General features: G+C 40.5%; 2 protein-coding genes and 1 non-coding gene across 3 annotated transcripts in view; all 3 read left to right on the top strand.

Annotated features, from left to right (window-relative positions):
* The window catches only part of LOC143858408 (structural maintenance of chromosomes protein 1-like), a 58,286-nt gene extending 51,060 nt beyond the window's left edge, over positions 1-7,226 (top strand). Inside the window, exons 15-18 of the mRNA XM_077369062.1 lie at positions 3,068-3,447; positions 5,409-5,660; positions 6,609-6,836; positions 6,924-7,226. Coding sequence (XP_077225177.1) covers positions 3,068-3,447; positions 5,409-5,660; positions 6,609-6,836; positions 6,924-6,972 — 909 coding nt within the window. The 3' untranslated portion in view covers positions 6,973-7,226. The remainder of the gene's footprint in view (positions 1-3,067; positions 3,448-5,408; positions 5,661-6,608; positions 6,837-6,923) is intronic.
* Positions 7,227-11,016: 3,790 nt separating this feature from the next.
* TRNAR-CCG (transfer RNA arginine (anticodon CCG)) lies at positions 11,017-11,089 on the top strand. Its single transcript has one exon. It is a non-coding gene; the product is annotated as a tRNA-Arg (tRNA).
* A 1,501-nt stretch (positions 11,090-12,590) lies between these two features.
* Positions 12,591-15,916, top strand: LOC143858412 (cocosin 1-like). Its single transcript, XM_077369065.1, has 4 exons — positions 12,591-12,972; positions 13,760-14,015; positions 14,700-15,149; positions 15,398-15,916. The coding sequence occupies exons 1-4, from the start codon at positions 12,644-12,646 to the stop codon at positions 15,812-15,814; spliced, it is 1,452 nt and encodes a 483-aa protein (XP_077225180.1). The 5' UTR covers positions 12,591-12,643; the 3' UTR covers positions 15,815-15,916.
* The last annotated feature ends 287 nt before the right edge of the window (positions 15,917-16,203 follow it).

A 16,203-nucleotide genomic window follows, 5' to 3' on the forward strand; every position in this document is an offset into this window, starting at 1 on the left:
TTTTCGATCAATCATTGATATCTTCTAGGGTACCCTGGGTGATTGGACCCAAATCTCATCAAGAACTTCTTGCTAGAGATAAGGGCCAACCGTTTCAGGTTAAACCCTCTGCTTGGTGAAGAAGATGGTCTCCTTTCAGCTCCTTTCCTCTGCATAGATCTTTTTATCTGCCCGCCAGATGTCTTCTTGCATGTAGGGTCTATTCGTGTCCCACAGGTAATGAGACCCCTGTTGACCATGCGCTTCAGATCGTGCCACAACATCTAATCTGGTCCGTTCATTTAACTTTGCACCTATAGGCTCCGTTCACTTGTTTTCCCGGGAAAGGAAAAGAAATCCCGAGAAACTGTGCAGGAAAAGGTTTCCCGCGCCTTTTCACACGACTTATTCCGTGGGAAACCAAATCCCGTCAAAATGGTGGGATTTGGTTTCTCACACTTGCGGGAAAAGAGTCTTTTCCACGTCATTTGTGGCATTTTCCATGTCATTTTTTGACATTTTCCACCTCATACTGTTAGTTTCTCTGGAAAACAAGTGAACACCACTATTTTAGCTTTCTCGGGAAAAAAAAAGGTGTTTTCCCAGGATTCGATTTCCCGAGAACGTAAGTGAACAGAGCCATAAGGATGCCATCCGTCCCGCATTTGGGTGGAGCTGGATTCCAGCTATTATCCACTGGTTTCTTAGAATTCTCGGTGATAGATAATATTTGTGCCATCTGTTGGGCATGCGCCATAGCTTGTGACACATCGCCTACTCTGAACCGTTCGGATTGCTTAATGCGTGAGTGGGAGACATCTGTCCCGCACTTGCTTGAATTTGAAAGGCAGCTTTTGCCTGAGACGTTCTTACAATTATCTGTATTTAGTAGGCGGTGTGCCACCAGCCCGGCCTGATTACGATTGTGCGACATGTTAACTGGTCTGATGTTCCCACCATCATTACGTGCTCGATCTCTGATTAGGTTGTTATCGACGATGGTCGTCATTTCCCGCCTCTCCTCGCAGTTTGAATGAATGTCCCAGATTTCATCTTCATGCGATGCCATCCCACCGTCTATCAATGCCTTGCCTTTTCTGGACCTCTCCTCCAACCAATTAGAATCGGCGTGAGCAGGCCCATTATACTGGGAATATGACATTTTTTCCCTTGTTTTCTCCAACCACAATGTTTCTTCCGATGGTCAACGTTTAAGACGCTCACCACCATCATCAAAAGGATAAGTCTCATTTAAGCCGAAGTATTCATTCGCCGTGATTTTTAGATCTTCTCCATACTCCCCAGCTACCCCAATAGAGTAATAATGATTTTCCACCTTCAATCTAACCATGGAGTGTAGGAAGGCCCACTCAGCAGTGAAGACCTTTGCTTTTGTATATTCAAGACTGAATTGTCACCACCCATTCGTATTTCCATCACCGTTCCGACAGATTCCCCAATGCCTCGACTGTGGATGCGGCCAAGACATGCATAGGGATACCAAAAAATCAGCAGGCCCATTATACTGTGAATATGACATTTTTTCCCTCGTCTTCTCCGACCACACTGTTTCTTCTGATGGTCGACGTTTAAGATGCTCACCAACATCATCAAAAGGATAAGTCTCATTTAAGCCGAGGTATTCGTTCGCCGCAATTTTTAGATCTTCTCCATAGTTCCCAGCTACTCCAATAGAGTAATAACGATTCTCCACCTTCAATCTAACCACGGAGCGTAGGAAGGCCCACTCAGTAGTGAAGACCTTTGCTTTTGCATACTCAAGACTGGATTGTCACCATCCATTCGTATTTCCATCATCATTCCGTGCAGATTCCCCAACACCTCAACTGTGGATGCGGTCCAGGCATGCATAGGGATACCAAAAAATCGAAGCCATACGGCCTTCACTCCGGTTTTAAATGCCGGATGCCAAGGATATATTGACAATAAATATTTGCCAAAAGCACTAGCACCCATTGTAAATATCTTATCAGCTTGAGATTCATTAGCAAAGCCGAACAAGATTTCAATTTTACTGATTATAAACAGTTCCGGCAAATCTGGTAAGCCCCAAAACCATTTCACCCAGTCCCACACCTCCGTTACTTCCCATGCTGTTTTCTTTAGCCTCCCTATGAGGCTTCTTCTCATAAGTTTGATTCTTTCCTGAACTTCGTGCCCAAAAATTTCCACGGTTCTAATCTCGCCATTCTCTGAGATCTTCGAGGTTCCGTTTTTCGGCCATGGTGCTTTCGCACCTCCAACATCCTCATCGATTCTCATCTTAGTTTGTTTTCCCGGCCAGATGCTATTTTCTTCTCCGACATTCGTTGCAACGGTTTTAGCTCGACTACCATGCACTTTCGGATTTTCTCCGCACCATCTACATAAGTTTCGCCGTCTGAAATTGTGGTATCCGCACCCCTCACACATCCAATCCCCCGGAAGTTTGCCCGTCCTACTTGAGGGAGCTTTATGGTAATGCTTTCTTCTGATTTTCCTCTGTTCCCAGCCTCCTCAGGTTTTGTTTCTTCATTGCACAGTTCAGAGGGTTTAATGGCAATTCCTTTCCCCACTAACATTGAATTCTTTCTGCAACATTTCTTACTTATCTCCAGAGTCTCAAGAGCTTCATTCACTTCGTAACCGCCCTTGATTAAATCCAGGTAAACATCCTTTAATACCTCAATACTGTATCCACAACTGAAACGGCCATTCCCAATTTTTTCTCCGAATAACAGCACATCCGAGCCACCACCATCTTGCTCTTTCCGCCTCATCTTCCCACTAGGCACGTCTCTCGCTAGATTAAGGGTGTATCAAGGATCTTGAAGGACTTGGGCCTTAAATGCCGGGAGAAGAAGCGAAGGAGCTTGAAGGTAGATGCCTGAGATCTCCTTGCTGGCCGGAACCCTTGCAAACCGGTGCTTGTTTACCTCTAGTGCATCCTAACACAAGGGAATTTCTGAGGGATTGTGAGTGGCATTTCAAACTGCTGGGGCCAGCTAGGTCTAATGCAATAATATATCGGAAACACATTGTATGGTTTATCATTTATGATTTATGTGAATCTTTTTTGCTATTGCAGGAGACACAGATTGAACAGCTAAAATCACGTCAGCAGGAAATAATTGAGAAGTGTGAATTAGAGCAGATAAAGCTTCCAACTATTTCCGATCCGATGGAAACTGGATCATCCACCGTGGCACCAGTCTTTGATTATAATCAACTGAGCAGATCATATTTGCAGGACATGCGGCCTTCTGCCCGAGAGAAGGTTGAAGTAGAATTCAAACAAAAGATGGATTCATTAACATCTGAAATTGAAAGAACAGCTCCCAACTTGAAGGCTCTAGAACAATATGATGCCCTTCAGAAGAAGGAAAAAGATGTAATTGAAGAGTTTGAAGCAGCCAGGAGTGAGGAGAAAGGGATAGCTGAAAAATACAACTTAGTCAAGCAAAAGAGGTAATGCTTCAAAAAGTTTTAGTTACAAATATTCACGACTACACAATCAATGGAAAAATCGTATGTAACACGAAGACTCCTATCTTTTGAAATTTCGGTGTCTTTTTTCTCCCATAAAAGCTAATTATAATAAAATTAAGGGAAATGATATCTACACGCCGCGGAGACTATAACAATATGAGCCTATTTGTTGTTTTGCAACATTTCCCAGGCTGGGGTGGGAATAAGTTCCCCGGTTCGTATACATTAACAAAGAAGTAAATAAAAAAAGAGAAACAAGAAAAGATAGAAAAGGGTAAGCTAGACATGAGCGAAGACGAAGAAGAGGAAAGGACGAACCATCGGTCACCTGAGAGTAAAGATCTGAAGCTTACTATAGAAAAAAGAAGAAGTAATTTAAATCGAAGGCGGTAATGCGGAGATGGAATTGCTTTTTTGTGTGTGGAGCGTTACAATAACAACCGAAGGAGGCACCTAATACCGCCCAGACTTGAGCCCTGGGGCGGTATTAGGTGCCTCCTTTTGTAATAAGCCCACCCCTTCGGAGATTTGCTAGGTGAATCGGTGAGATTAGGGTTTGCTTGGGAGATTTGGAAGTAGGCTTTCATCATTAGGTTCGCTAACGCTGAGGCAGACGAGCTTGCTAGAGCTGGAGTGCGAAGGCAAGAGCTTGAGCTCTTTGGTTTTTTGCCTCCCTAATGGCCGTGTTTGTAGATGTGCTTTTTTGATTTTCTCTGTATCTTGCCTTCTTGGTTGACCTTCTTGGTCAGCTTTGCCCTGTATATTGTTCCTTTGCTTTTATTTATAATATATTACCATTCAAAAAAGAAAGAATACCTCCCCAAACCGTTCAATGACAATGACAATGACAATGATGATCATGCCATTTGTTGCATTAGTACGGGTACGAGTGGCGGAATCCGACACGGATATTGAGTGTTAGATTCGGCAAACCACAAAAAGAAAGATTTGTGGATTCACCAATATATTTTAATCAATTCTTAAATTTTAATTTCTTGCATAATAATATGCTTATAATAAATATTTAAAGAGGAAATGCTTTGTGAGCAGCTGCTCAGATAAACTTATCTGAGCAGGAGCTCACAAACACATGATATTATATTAAATATTTAAAGAGGAAATGGTTTGTGAGCAGCTGCTCAGATAAACTTATCTGAGCAGGAGCTCACAAACACATGGGAAGGGGGCGGGGGTCCAAAGCATTCATTTGGAAGGCCCTTCCACCAAAAATCAGCCCTATAGGATCATCCTAACCCTGCCATTTGTGGAGGGAAAAAATGGGTAGAAGCATGGACACACAGTGTCTGTCCATTTTCCCCTCCACCTTTGATTGGGTTAGGATGATCTTATCGATCTGATTTTTGGTACACATCCTATCCATGGAAGGGTCTTCCAAATGAATGCTTTGGATCCCCCAAAAAATGTGCCCCCCCCCCATGGTTTGTGAGCTCTGCTCAGATAAGCTTATCTGAGCAAGTAAATATAATTTTTTATTTCGATATAAAAACTCACCATTAGGATGGATAAAACTAAAAAAATGTGCAGTATTTATAAAGTTGTGGTAGTAGTATTAAAAAACAGATAAAAGAGATCTAGAAGTTTCACAAAGAATCCGAAAGTATTGGAGTCCGACACGTGTCGGACACAGGTACTTCTAAGAATCTGTGTAACATAGATCATGCCGTTATTGAGAACATGGCGTAGGTATAGCATTCCCCTAAAATCAATAGATTAGCTTTTAAAGTGCCGGTTGCTTGTTTTGTGATTGCTAGAAATTATATCTGATAATGTCACTTCTCTCTATATTAGACACATGATTGACTGTGATAGCTTTTTGGGTGCTGTAACAGCTAATTTGAAGGTGTGAAGGAAAGAAAGGAGTGTCATTATTAACTAGTAGTATGCATATCATTTCCCTGAACATTATTATGTTGGTGCAGGTATGAGCTCTTCATGGAAGCTTTCGATCATATTTCTAACAACATTGACAAAATTTACAAGCAATTAACAAAGAGCAACACACACCCGTTAGGTGGTACGGCATATTTGAACCTAGAAAATGAGGACGATCCTTTCTTACATGGTATCAAGTATACAGCTATGCCTCCAACAAAGCGCTTTCGGGATATGGAACAGTTATCGGGTGGGGAAAAGACTGTTGCCGCACTCGCCTTGCTCTTCTCAATCCACAGGTACCACTAAGGAAAAGATGAGGTGTACTTGTTTTTATCCTAATAAACTATTAGTATTACCCTGCACCATAACTTTAGGGACTGTTTGGTTGCCACATGCCCGGCATCTTCAAGGATAATCTCTACTCAACTCAACTCAACTCAACATAGCCTTTGTCCCAAACTAGTTGGGGTCGGCTAAATGAATCCTTTAGAAAAATTTCGCATCTTCAAGGATAATCCAATAAAAAAATGCACTTTTTGGTAACTTTATGGTGTTTGGTTGCAATTTAGCATCACAATCCCTGGAGACTACTAGACAAGAATCATAGGTAATTATTGCTTGTCTGGTGACGTGGTGTCTATGTTCCCTCCTTCTACCTTCCATGCCACATTTCTCAAAAAATGGTGGAATTCGTCGTGTAAAATTTTGCTTTTTCTCTTCCGTCTCCTTTTCTCTTCTATATTGGTAATGACACCCCCTCCCACTACTCTATGAGATTGGCAACCAAACACTACTAATCACTATTTTACGAGGTAAATTCCAGGGGGATCAAATGTTTGTCTCCTCCCTCTTGATTACTTATACCACTAATCTACAAGGTAACTACCTGCATCCAAATGTCTTTCAATTCATTCAACTTAACGGATAGACCATTTTCTCTATCATAATTTTCAAAGCTCTGTATTACTGGTTCAGATGCTGAATGGGAAATCCTACTTTTATGAATTTTTTGGCTACAGTATTTGTTCAACAGTTGTCATCTTCTTCGCACGATCCTATCATTTCATTGCCTATTAAAGAATTCTATCCACTTTCAATGTCTAATTTTACATTACTTGCTATCTCTATTAAGTGCCATGTGGTGAGCCCTGAAAATTGAACCAATTTTCGGAAGAAAATGTAGGTAGTTTATAATTACAAAAATAACTTTTAAGTTCATATTTTTTATGCTTGCCCTGTTTCAGTTATCGGCCATCTCCATTCTTTATACTGGACGAAGTTGATGCTGCACTGGATAATTTGAATGTTGCCAAAGTTGCTGGGTTCATACGATCAAAATCATGCGACGGCGCAAGAACTAACCAAGATTCTGAAGCAGGGAATGGGTTTCAGAGTATTGTGATCTCACTGAAGGACAGCTTCTATGACAAGGCCGAGGCATTGGTTGGAGTTTACAGAGATTCTGAAAGAAGGTAACTCTTGATAATCGGCCCATTTCCTCTCAATTTATATCTTCTCAGTCCCATCTTTCATGATACTAATTCCTGAACTATGTGCAGCTGCTCAGCAACTCTGACATTCGATCTGACAAAATATCGGGACTCGTGAAGATTCCTCCATCTCTGGTTTGACATTGGGCTGCAACTGTATTATATGAAAGGATAACATTTGCTGTTTGAAATCTTCAAATACTGCTTACTGTAATTGTGTTCGATGTATAGGCGCAGAGATACTATCATCAGGTAGGCTAATTAGGTTTGCTATTTGCTATGTGGGGCTACTATTTACTAACTACTAGGTGTTAGGCTTAATAAAACCAGTGGATTGTTATAGTGAAACTTTACCAAGTTTTATCGGCAAAATTGTTCGAGCTTTTCTAAACAAATTTTCCAAGTTCTTAATTAAGAGGAGATGGGGTCTATTTTTGGGAGTAAAATGATAAAGGATGATGTCAAGCAATGGCTGGCAACAAGTGGTGGGGGTCAAAGTGTCTTTTGCATACTTCACCAAACCATGGCTTGACCAATAGTTGGGCCTAGTTTTGGTTAGTCTAAGAGTTGGCTCAATCAATCCTTGGTCTACCAAAGGTATGAGTTAAAAGTTTGGCCAACTCAAGCCTTAGCCAAGTCGATGACAGTGGATGGCATAGGCAGGGAAGACTCGCTAAGTGGTGTGCTTGGAAATTTGTAGGTGGTGTTTATAAATAAATGTAGGGGATGCTTTAATTGGTTTTGGGGTACTTCATAAGGTTCTTGGCTAGGAAGCAACAATGACAGAATTGAGAGACCAGGAAACTTTTTGGCCGTGAAAAGTTTTCCTGGAAATTTTTTAAAGGTACTTGTTTTCTAGATTTTTTTTTGTTTCTATCATTCTGGTACCGTTTTCTTTCCATTGCTCTTTCCCAACATTTGCACATGAAAACCCATCTGAAATAGAAGAAGAATAGGGAAAAAAAAATTCAAGAAGAAGATAAAAAAAGAAATCTAAAAACCCTAGCTCGAAATCTCTTCTACAGTTTCTGTTTCATTTTATCTTTCCCAGAATCTGGACTTGAAAAGTCCATCTGAAATAGAAAATGAATAGAGAAAAAATCAAGAAGAAGAAGATTAAAAAAGAGAACACGAAAACAGTAGCTCATATTCCATTTCTCTTTCTGAACATTTGCACTAAAAAACCCTTCCTCAAAATCTCTACTATGGTTTTCGTTCCATTTCTCTTTCCCAACATTTGCATTTGAAAATAATAAAAAAAGAGAACTTATATGATGCCCGACCGTGAGATTATAAAGGCCAGAGAGAGAAAACCATCTCTCCCTTGATTTTTAATCCAAGAGAAAGCCCTTTTTCTGACTTTTCCTTGGTTCAAAATAAACTACAAATAAAGATAAAGATAACTAAGATCCGGTAGAGATAACTACAAAGTAAACTTAACTAAATCAGCTAACCAACACAACCAAGGGATATAGCCGTGTGGAATAAGGAATACTGGAAAAATAGGATCGCATCAGAAATCCCCATATGAAATAGAAAAAGAACAGGAAAAAATATTAAGAAGAAGATTAAAAAAGAGAACTAAAAAACCCTAGCTCAAAATATCTGATAGAAGGTATCCTCTTCTAATTCTGTTTAAGTCTTTTGCTTTTAGATTTTTCTTTTCCTTTCTCTAAATCCTTTATCTTTAGGGAAATGATTTCAGCGCTCCAATGTTTTAATAAACATGCGTTCCACTTGTTTGTCGTGTAGTATTTTTAAGGGCTTTAAGTGCTTTTTGAGAACCGTAACATTCCTCTGACAGTCCGTATTCTACACGACAAAAGTTGGAGCGCAAGTTTATCAAAACATTGGAGCACAAAAATCATTTCCCTATCTTTATTCCCAAACACTAAGAGCCCGTTTGGATACCCCTTGGATTTGGATTTGGAGGTGAATTTGGATTTCCAAAATCCATTGATTTGAAATCAAGAATTTTAAAATTCACAAATTTATAAATAATGCTGTTTGGATGATCACGTATAGATTTGGATTTCAAATCTAAATTATTATTATTTTGTTTGGATGCTCTTTGGATTTGAATTTGAAATCTAACAAAACCAAAAAGCCCTAAAATACTTGATATAGGGGCATTTCAGCCATTTTCCATTATCCAGGGGTATTCTAGTCATTTTACCTCATATGGGGGTATTTTGATCATTTTTTATGTTTAGTCATTTTCCATGACTCAAGGTATTTGGTCATTTTCACCCGGTATAGGTGTATTCCGGTCATTTTACACGACCTGGGGGTATTGTAGTCATTTTACCTAATATGGAGAAGGTATTTTTTTGTCATTTTAGTCATTTTTATGAGCCATAGGTCATTTTTACCTGATATAGGGGTATTTCGATAATTTTCCATGATCTTGGGGCATTTTAGTCATTTTACCCTATATGAGGTTATTTTGATCATTTTTATGTCATAAGGGTATTTTAGTCATTTTGTATGACTCGGGGGTATTTTGTCATTTTTACCTGGTATAGGGGTATTTCTAGTCATTTTACCTAATATGGTGTATTTTTATCATTTTTATCTCATGATGGTATTTTTAGTCATGGGTCATTTTTACTTGATCTAGGAGTATTTTAGTAATTTTTCATGATATTGGGGTATTTTAGTTATTTTATACTGTATGAGGTTATTTTGATCATTTTTATGTCATAAGGGTATTTTAGTCATTTTGCACGACTCGGGAGTATTTTGTCATTTTTACCTGATATAGGGGTATTTCAGTCATTTTGCCTGACTCGGGGTTTTCTAGTCATTTTACCTAAGATGATGTATTTTGATCAGTTATTAATGTCATGTGGGTACTTAAGTCATTTAACACTTTTTTGGTATATTTTGGTCATTTTAACCCCTTACGGGTCATATTTATATTTATAAATCCAAAAAATTACACTAACATGTGGAATTTGTAAATCTTGTGGATTTCTCTCAAATCCAAATCCACATGTCATAAAGGCTTGCCAAACGCCGAATTTGGATTTAAAAATCCAAATTCACCTCCAAATCCAATTCCAAGGGGTATCCGAATTTGGTTGTGAAGGCTTAAGCTTTTGGTGTATTTGGTTGTTTCACATGGTACCAGAGCAAAGGTCCTCGGTTCAAAACTCATAGATATTAAAAATCCACATGTAATGGCCAACCCAAAAGAGAGGCCACATATGCCACGTGTAGGTCAATCCTAAAAAGAGGGGCCATATGTGAAGGGGCACTGTTAAAGTATAAAAGATTAAATAGCGGCATCACTAGCAGCTAAAGCTTTTTGAGTAATTGGTTGTTTCACATAAAACAATGTGGCTCACCCGCTACAATGTAGGGGGTGTTTAAGGCCTTGTATAACCACAAAATTCGCGTATGAAGCTCTTTATTAGTTATAAATATAAAATTTTAAAATCCTAATAATTTGAATTATTTGGATTTTCATGGGCAAGATGACCCAACATCATCGGTCTAATGAAGGGATTCAAGTGGTTAGTGTATACACCGAAGAAATTGTATATACACATACAAGTATCACATCACAATATACTGTGATCGAATGGTGGGGCCACCTGGGTGTAACTTGGTTAGGGTTAGGGTTAGGGTTGAGCAATTTTGCTTGAAAGTGAATTGGAATCAACTTGAACCCGACTCAATTTTAAAGTAAAAGCTCAACCCGAATTTCTAAAAATCAACCCGAGTTGTACTCTGGGGAGCCACCCAAGACGAGCCTACATTGTGGGTCCGACATATTCATAATAGGGCTGGGACCCACCCATTTAGCCATTGAATTTGTGGATAAATTAGACATAGGATCATTCCTCATCCATTTTTTTTTAAAAAAAAAATCATGGATGGGTCCGATTAGGTTCCACCGGACCCTTATCTTTTCCATTGACATAAATTAAAGGGTCCCACATTTTTTGGGTTGGGTCCATCACACTAGGATCTCCGACAATGGAAATGGGGCACTTGAGGTGCCCTACAATGTTTTCTTTGGTACGTTGAGGCAATGTCTGGCAGGAATCTGGAGGCACTAGTTTAACATGAGAAGAAAACTATTGGGAGCTAAACTTATTTTATTTTTTTCTTGGTTTAGTCTATATATTATAAATGAGAACTCCCTTCATCAAATGATCGCGTGGCCTAATGGATAAGGCGCTCGCCTCCGGAGCGGGAGATTGTGGGTTCGAGTCCCACCGTGATCGAGTTTCCCCAAACGTATAAGTTTTGCATTTTATTTTTGGAATTTTGGCCTGGGCCTATGTATATAGGCTTCAAATTCACCCGTACTAATACTCTTTGGTGTGGGCCTAGAATTGCTTATGCTCAGGCCTTGGCCAACTGTAATCTTGGGATCAACATATGGGCCTAAGTTTTGCGCAGCCTCATATGTGTAGGGACTTGGATCGATCTCAACACGAACCAGATGGGTTCAACCTGATTTCAGCTCGGATTGGGTTGGCATTTGCTTGGGTAGGGTTAGGGTTCGGAAAAGCCTACCCAATTTAATTTTGAGTTGGGTTAGGATTGGAGCCTTTGGCAAACCTATTCGACTTGAACCCACACCCTGCTCCTAATTTTTATTGTGATTTAAAACTTTCTTGATTATGATTTTTTTTAAATTTTTTCCTTTTTTTTTTCTCCGGCCAACATAAACTCAATTCGTTCCAACCTCACCCAATCCGGCTAGTTGGAAAAGCAAGTTGAGTTAGGCTTGACCCTCCTTGACCAGAGGCTTGGGGTTGGGTCGGGCTAGGGTTGAGGTTTTGAGTCAATTGAAGCTAGTCTAGAGTCCTGTATATGGTTTGCCCGGGCGAAGAAAGGGTGCATTTTACTAATAAAAAAGGGAAAATGATATTAGCATAACCATGACTAACTCATCTTGTTTCCTTAATATGTTTTAGCTTGGGCTAGTGCCTATGTATAGGCTTGAGATGCACTTAATGGATAGCCTGAGTTTTGGGAATAACTTTTTTTTTTTTTTTTTAGAGAAAAGATGACTATATTCATTAGAAGGGATTAGCTAGCGACCATCACAGAGGGCATTTTGCGGAGGGTCTATTGCATGCAGAGCAGCCACACAGGCTCCCTTTTTAGCAGATTTTGTCTTTTTTCATGTGGTTGCTGCTCTGACATGCAAAAGATTCAGATTACAAGTTCACATCTGTGGGGAGAGAGGACCCGTAATAAACGGACTCCCTCAATGCCCTGGATTTAGCTAGTCGATCCGCTAGATCATTGGCACTCCTAGGAAATAGTTTGTTTATCATGGGCCTAACATTGTTTATGCTTAGCCCTCGGAGGACCCCTAACATTGTTTATGCTTAGCCCTCGGCCAAGGGTAGTCTTGGGTTCATCATGGGCCTAAGTGTATGGTTGCACATGGGATAGGGCTTGGGCTTGGGCTTGAGTGTTTAATTTATTTTGGCCTTGGATTAAACATTGGGTGGCTCATGTGCATTTGTTACTAAAGAAGACTAGCTTTTGGTAACTTCACCCAAGTGAAAACAAAGATAGGGGTTTCCACTTGGCCATCTTGTTTTGTATTCTTCTTTGGAATATGCCATTTTATTATATGCAGCAACACGAGGGCTAGCTAACAATTTCAAGGAGCCATGCAAAGAGAAAAATGGCAGTCGAATATCGCAACCACCTCTTATTGTGTTGATGCCTAGTTCTCCATTTTAGCCTATAAATACCAACTCATCTCAACCCCCTATTCACACCAACATCTCTAGATATAAGTCTCTCTTGCATCCATGGCTACTTCTTTCTTTCCTCTTCTTGCTCTCTGCCTCTTCTTCTTTCATGGGTCTCTAGGCCAGATAGAGATGAGAAGAGGGCAATTTCAGCAAGGGCAGCAACGCCGATTCCGAGATCAAAGTGAGTGCCGTATCCAGAGCCTCAGCGCCCTCGAACCCAACAGGCGAGTAGAGGCCGAGGCCGGCGTTACAGAGTCGTGGGACGAGAACAATGAGCAGTTGGATTGTGCTGGGGTAGCAGCCACTCGATATACTATCGAGCCCAAAGGCCTCCTCTTGCCTTTCTTCTCCAATGCGCCTAAGCTTGTCTATATCGAGCAAGGCCAGTTACTTGCACCTCTCTCTCTCTAACAATAGATTTTTTATACTTAATATTCTGACTAGCATTCTTAAACAGAGCATCCCCTTATACACATCAGCTTCTACATGCTCTTTGTAGTCCTAAGCATTCTTGGCCATGCATGAGTATAAAGTATTGAGCCCCACTTCATCAAAGCATGGGTAAAATGCTGGGCCCGGGATTGGGCCTCTAGCCCAATGGTAAAGGCTTTGGCCTTCCACCTTGAGGTCGGAGGTTCGATCCCAGTTTCCCAAAAAAAAAATTGTTTACCCCCCACCCTCTGCTTGGCCAATTGGGTGGAGATCATGGGACCCATCCCATCAAAACATGAGGTAAAATAATGGGCCCCGCCCAATGCATGGGTTTGAGTGGAGTTGATGGGTCCTGCCTGATCAAAACATGGTGTAAAATGGTGGGTCCCACCATAATGTACTGATTTGAGTGGAGATGGTGGGTGCACGCATTAATGAAGACTAGTGTGCCATATGCATGGGTATGGGACTTTGGGTGCACATGGTGGGCCCTCCCTATCAAACATGTGTAAATTGATGGGCCTCACCTTATCAAAGCGGATTGGCCCACGTATGCTATATATGAGGTGTAAAAAACCCATCATAAAAACAAGCTTAATATATGTTGTACATAATTGAGAAAACGATAATTCAAGAACAAAATATGTTGTTTTAATGTCAAAAATTTATTACATATATGCTCTAATGAAAATAAAAAAACAAATGGTATCTAATATTTTTATTTTCAAATATATCAGGTAGGGGTATCAGTGGAGTAGTGATCCCCGGATGCCCTGAATCTTTCCAGGACTTCCAACAGTCTCAACAGTCAGAACAAGAACGGGGGCAGAGAAATAGAGACCAACACCAAAGGGTCCAACAGTTCAGGCAAGGAGACATCCTTGCCTTGCCCGCTGGAGTCTCACACTGGTGCTACAACGACGGTGAGACGCCAGTGGTTGCAGTCGTTGTCTATGACACAAGTAGCTATGCCAACCAGCTCGATCGAAACCTCAGAGTAAGCCCAACAAATCATTTTATTTTGTTAGTATTGTGAAACAACGTATTACTCTAAAATCTTAAGCTGTTAGAATTTGTGTTATTTCATCATTTATACTTCAACACTCCCCCTAATGTGTGGCACCTCTTTCTCTTGGTTGGCCTTACACATGAGATATTTTTAATATCAAGGAGTTGTTAGGTTTTGAATCCAAGACCTATGTGAGCCAATAACTTTATATCATGCGAAATTTGAACCAAAATTTTGAAGGGCAGACTCAAAATAAAGAATCTCCCTTTTGCTTTCAAACTACTAGTCTTTTATGGCAGGGGCGGAGCTAGATGTAGCATAAGAGTGGCAGCTGCCCCTTCTGGCCAAACTCCTTAATAGGCCCAACTCAATTGGGCCCAGCCTCTTATAAATTTGAATCCTCCCTGCCTTATGTATAAATCCTGGCTCCCCCGCTGTTTTATAGTGCCTTGAGACTTGGACCCCAAAACCTTGTGTAGTGTGCCAGTGGGTTTGAATTCCAATGCTAGATTTTTAGTCCAAAAGTGGTGGAGACTTTTACTCTAAAAGCTTAAGTTATTAGAGTTGGTGTGATTTAATCTTTTATACTTCAAAAAGTGCCCAATGAACATTTTAGTAAAAAATACTCATTACTGATTCGTTTTCTCTTATGGTGTACTGAAATTTTTGTAGAGATTCCAGCTCGCAGGGAGGGGGCAATATCAGAGCGAGCAGGCCCAACAATACAAACACGAGCCCACCCGGCGAGAGAGCTCCGGCTATGACAATATCTGGAACGGCTTAGACACTCAGACCATAGCGGAGGCTTTGAACGTGCCCATTGAGACGGCAAGGAAGCTCCAGAGCCAGGACGACCGGAGGGGTAATATCGTCCGTGTGGAAAATGGGCTTCACCTTGCAAGGCCACCGAGGAGAGAAGAAGACGAAGAAAGGGAAGAAAGGAGGCGTCCAAATGGCTTAGAAGAGACCTTCTGCAACATGAGGCTGAGGGAGAATATTGCGGATCCTACGCAGGCTGATGTTTACTCTGGTCAAGGTGGACGAATCACTACTCTCAACAGCAACAAGCTTCCCATTCTAGAGGCTCTCCAATTGAGTGCCGAGAGAGGAGTTCTCTACAGGGTGAGTTATATTGAGAACAAAAAATACATACTCAACTTCATATCTCTTCTATTGTCTTTCATCTCCATTTGGTTTGGGATGAACCCTTAACCAAGGGAAATGATGAGTGTGTCAATATTTAATTATTTGAAAAAAAAATGGTCATTTGTGGCAAACAAAATGGTGTGGCAATATCATAGTTTGTTGAAAGAAAATGACAATCATATCCCTTATGAACAATGACAAAAATACCTTGTCTATCTTTGCAGAATGCTCTTTTGGCACCACAGTGGAACATGAACGCGCACAGTGTGGTGTATGTGACCAGAGGAAATGGCCGAATTCAGATCGTTGGACACCAAGGGAACTCAGTCTTTGATGGGGAACTCCATCAAGGTCAGCTAGTGATCGTCCCACAAATGTTCACAGTGGTGAAACAAGCTGGAGATGAGGGATTTGAGTGGGTCGCCTTCAAGACCAACGACAATGCCATGCAGAGTCCCTTAGTCGGAAAGGCGTCTGCTCTCCGAGGAATGCCTGAAGAAGTGATCATGAACGCGTATAGGATCTCTAGAGATGAAGCAAGGAGATTGAAATACAACCGAGATCAGGAGATGCAGATCTTTTCTCCAAGCCGCCGGTCTAGGTCCCAAGGATGGGGGCTTCTCGCTGAAAAGTTTTTCTAAGTTTTTGTTTTGTGAGCGTAGAGGTTGGCTATATGTATCTACAATAAAATCGTGTGACGAGACACGTTTACAACAATAAATAATATTCTCCTTTTTGGGATACTATCACTCTCTATTTGGGATGCATCTATAAATACTTGTGAAAAGGGAAATGATAGAGTCAGTTTCGGAATGCATTTTGTTCCTCACCGAAATCGAAATTTTGGCTGAAATCCAACTAAATCAAGTTAATGTATATTTTATCCCGTACAGAATTTCGGCCGTAATTACCGAAATTTCGTCTGACATTTATGGAAAGTATTCAATAATTATCTAAAATCTAGATTTTTGGGTGAAATCCCAAATATTTCGGACAAAATTTTTGGATAAATACTTTAAAATAATGAGGA

This window comes from Tasmannia lanceolata, unplaced genomic scaffold, assembly GCF_043159265.1.
Source record: "Tasmannia lanceolata isolate RefF3 unplaced genomic scaffold, GAP_Taslan_0.1 ptg000026l, whole genome shotgun sequence".
NCBI lineage: Eukaryota > Viridiplantae > Streptophyta > Magnoliopsida > Canellales > Winteraceae > Tasmannia > Tasmannia lanceolata.